The sequence below is a fragment of the Microtus ochrogaster genome, unplaced genomic scaffold (assembly GCF_000317375.1).
Source record: "Microtus ochrogaster isolate Prairie Vole_2 unplaced genomic scaffold, MicOch1.0 UNK39, whole genome shotgun sequence".
Taxonomy (NCBI): Eukaryota; Metazoa; Chordata; class Mammalia; order Rodentia; family Cricetidae; genus Microtus; species Microtus ochrogaster.
In genome coordinates this window covers 249,350-252,377 of record NW_004949137.1, presented here as the reverse complement: position 1 = coordinate 252,377, position 3,028 = coordinate 249,350, and the positions used below count along the sequence as shown (strand labels likewise).

Below are 3,028 nucleotides of genomic sequence, written 5' to 3'. Positions count from 1 at the left end.
GAGAGAGAGAGAGAGAGAGAGAGAGAGAGAGAGAGAGAACATTTATCCATATACCCTACCACTATTACAAATGCTACCATGTGAGAATTCTAAGTAAATGAGTGAATTGCTCCTTTGAGAATAGTAGGAACCATTGTCTCAAAAAACATGGATGGTGCTACATCAGGCAGCCCTTTGTCAGTAGCTCTTAGTGAACTAACAAAACTACATGCATGGGTGAGTCTACAGACTCAACAGCAGGCAAAAGCACAGAACAGAAACGTTTGCATAAAGATGACAATGATTAGTTTAACAATTTGGATGGGAAGGCATTGCTGCTGGCATTACTACTGGGTGCTAAGCTCAGTCCCCTGCAGTGGTTATTGGGAAGATGATTGGGGACTACAGACAGAGCTGTCTTTCTCACAGACCCAAGAGAGGGTTCCACTCCTCTACTCCTGAACTATGATTTCTTTTTTTATTAATTTTTTTCATTTATTTTACATTTAAACCAAAGTTTCCCCTCCCTCCTCTCCTCCTGTTCCTTCCACCTTACATCTACCCCCACACCCACTCCTCCTCCATTTAAAAGGGTCAAGCCTTCCATGGGAGTCTATCAAGTTGAGGCAGGATCAAGCTCCTCCCACTGCATGAAGGCTAAGTGAGGCATCCCGGCATGGAGAATAGATTCCCAAAAAGCCATGAACTATGATTTCTTGATTTCTTAGAGTACATGATATCTCAGTAATGATATCCTCATACCTCATAAAAGTCTTTCATTTTTGGGTTTAAGAATTCTGAAAAGTTGTCATAGTGGAGCACCTAGGAAAAGAAAAGAAGTCAACTGGTCACAAAAGTAATGTGCAAGCTATAACACCTGAGAGCTGTGATCGCTCTTCCATTTCCAATCAAGATCACTAGTGATAGATAACATGAGATAATGTTATGTTTCAAGTCCTGAGTTAAATCTTTGGGCATCTTATTTAACCCTCCCAACAACTTCATTGATAATTAATTTTATCTCTATTTTATGTTAGGGAGACTGAGATCAAAAGGGTGGTCGGGCAGGTTCTAGGAGCTGAACTCCATCGCTGCAGCCACTCTGCCCTTTATCTACCCTTTATGCTTTTCGGTAGAGCACTGCCTATAGGGAGCCCTGGACAAACGGCTTCCCGGTAAAGTTAAAATATGCAGCTACCCAAAGAGTTGTCAAGAGAGATTTTTCTAGACATTTTCAGTAATAAAAACACATAGATTTGAAAGACCCTGGTGGCTGGTGTCATGTGACAGATCACATTTCCTTTGTTCTCCTGGTTGTAAAATGGAGTTGACAATCTCTATCTGCTAACAGGATAATCCTGAAGAAACTTAGTAATAAATTCCTTTTTAAATTTTATTCAAAATGGTGTGAGGATTTAGAGTTTAAAAATTTTAGAAGGAAAGAATAGCACCAAACATGTGTTCTCTATTATATTAAAAGCACCAAAATAAAATTTACTGCAGAACGCCTTAGATATAAAAGAAGTTATGTGTTGTATTGACTTGCATTAAATCCTGTTACTTAAAACTTTTTGTCTTTCTCAGAAATATGACTTATCTAAGTATGGCTTTTCATTTCACAAGATGGTATTTTTATAAATAAAATTTGACAAACGAGAGGTGGGAACATGAAAATACCTGGGTTCTGGGGAAGTTCTCCTCCAGCCCTTACCTTTTCCATTTGTTCAGCACTCTTGCCTCTGGCACCCAGCAGGAGCATGCTCAGAGCATAGAACACAGTGAGTGGAGAAAAGAAGATATTTTCTCCCGCATTGTTACTGCTTAGCTCTTTGAACACATCAAGGCAAAATTCAGCATTTGCTGTGGTGATAGGATTCATGATTTACCAAGCGATGCCTAAGAACAGAGAAGAAGTGATTCAGTCCTTGTGTGCTTACCATCTATGCTTTCCGATATCCCCTTCCTGTAGTCTGTGCACCAAATGCTTATGCTCCACAAACTCGAACAATTGTTGTCCCACCAGACTGCCCACATTCATAAGCCTCACAAGACAGAGTGTCACCTTTCCACTCGGTTCTGTACAAGCAACATGACACTTGCCACAGGTTTACCCCCATCTTGGCACAATCTTCCAAGAATGTGAAGTAAATCTGGGAAGGTGACCAAAGCTCCTCACCCAGTCAGAGCCAGGGCATCAGCGAAAATGAAGGAACCAAAAAGAAACACCTGAGAGAAGAAAAGACTATGCTGGAGAATGGGATTCTTTGGGGAAAGAGCGTGTTGGGACAGAAAGTTCAGTCCTAGAAACATCACTAGAGCACCAAGAGTACTGAACTGCAGAAAGAGCAATCAGCAAGAATAGTTCCCAGCCACTGTGAGACTGTATTCTTCATAGGGCTCATTGCCCACAAACATTCTTTTGCTTTGTCTTCCTGGTGGTCACTCTCTTTTAATCCACTGCCTGCCACCTGGGGAACCGCTCTGTCTCCCACTCAGGATCTTTCGGCATTGCTAGCCTCGGTTCATCATACATCTCCAGGATTCAGATCTGAATCTTCCTTGCCTTTACACTCACAGTCCCAGTGACCTCATGCCAGGTCATGCTCAGACATCGCCAACACATTGTAAGGTCTTGGTTAGAGACTGAATGTAAAATGTGCCCCCACGGACTCACGAACTGAACAAACAGTCTCAAGCTGGTAGAACTCCCATGGGAGATTCTGGCAATGTTAGGTAGGACCTGTCTTGAAGAACTAGGTCACTAAATGTGTGGACTTGGAGCTATTCATTTCTCTCCCTCTTCCTCTCCCTCCCCATCTCTCTGAACCTCTTCCTTCCTTCCTTCCCTTCTTCCTTCTATACTTTGACCTATTCTACCATTCCTTCATCATGTTAGACTGAGTTTTCTGAAACTCTGAGGCAAATGAAATTTTTTCTGTATGTTTGCTTCCCCAGACATGGTTACAGCAAAAAACAAAGCTGACTGTCGAATTTAGGCTGCCCCTCAAGTCTAGACCCATGTATCTGACTACACACTCAACATGAAAAC

The 3,028-nt window shown here is 41.9% G+C and overlaps 1 protein-coding gene across 2 annotated transcripts in view; it reads right to left on the bottom strand.

Annotated features, from left to right (window-relative positions):
- The window catches only part of Serpinb11 (serpin family B member 11), a 12,184-nt gene extending 10,326 nt beyond the window's left edge, over positions 1-1,858 (bottom strand). For both annotated transcript variants that reach the window (XM_005368732.2, XM_013354315.1), the window contains exons 1-2: positions 1,691-1,858; positions 742-801 (exon numbers count right to left, since the gene is read on the bottom strand). In XM_005368732.2, coding sequence (XP_005368789.1) covers positions 742-801; positions 1,691-1,858 — 228 coding nt within the window. The remainder of the gene's footprint in view (positions 1-741; positions 802-1,690) is intronic.
- Positions 1,859-3,028: the final 1,170 nt, after the last annotated feature.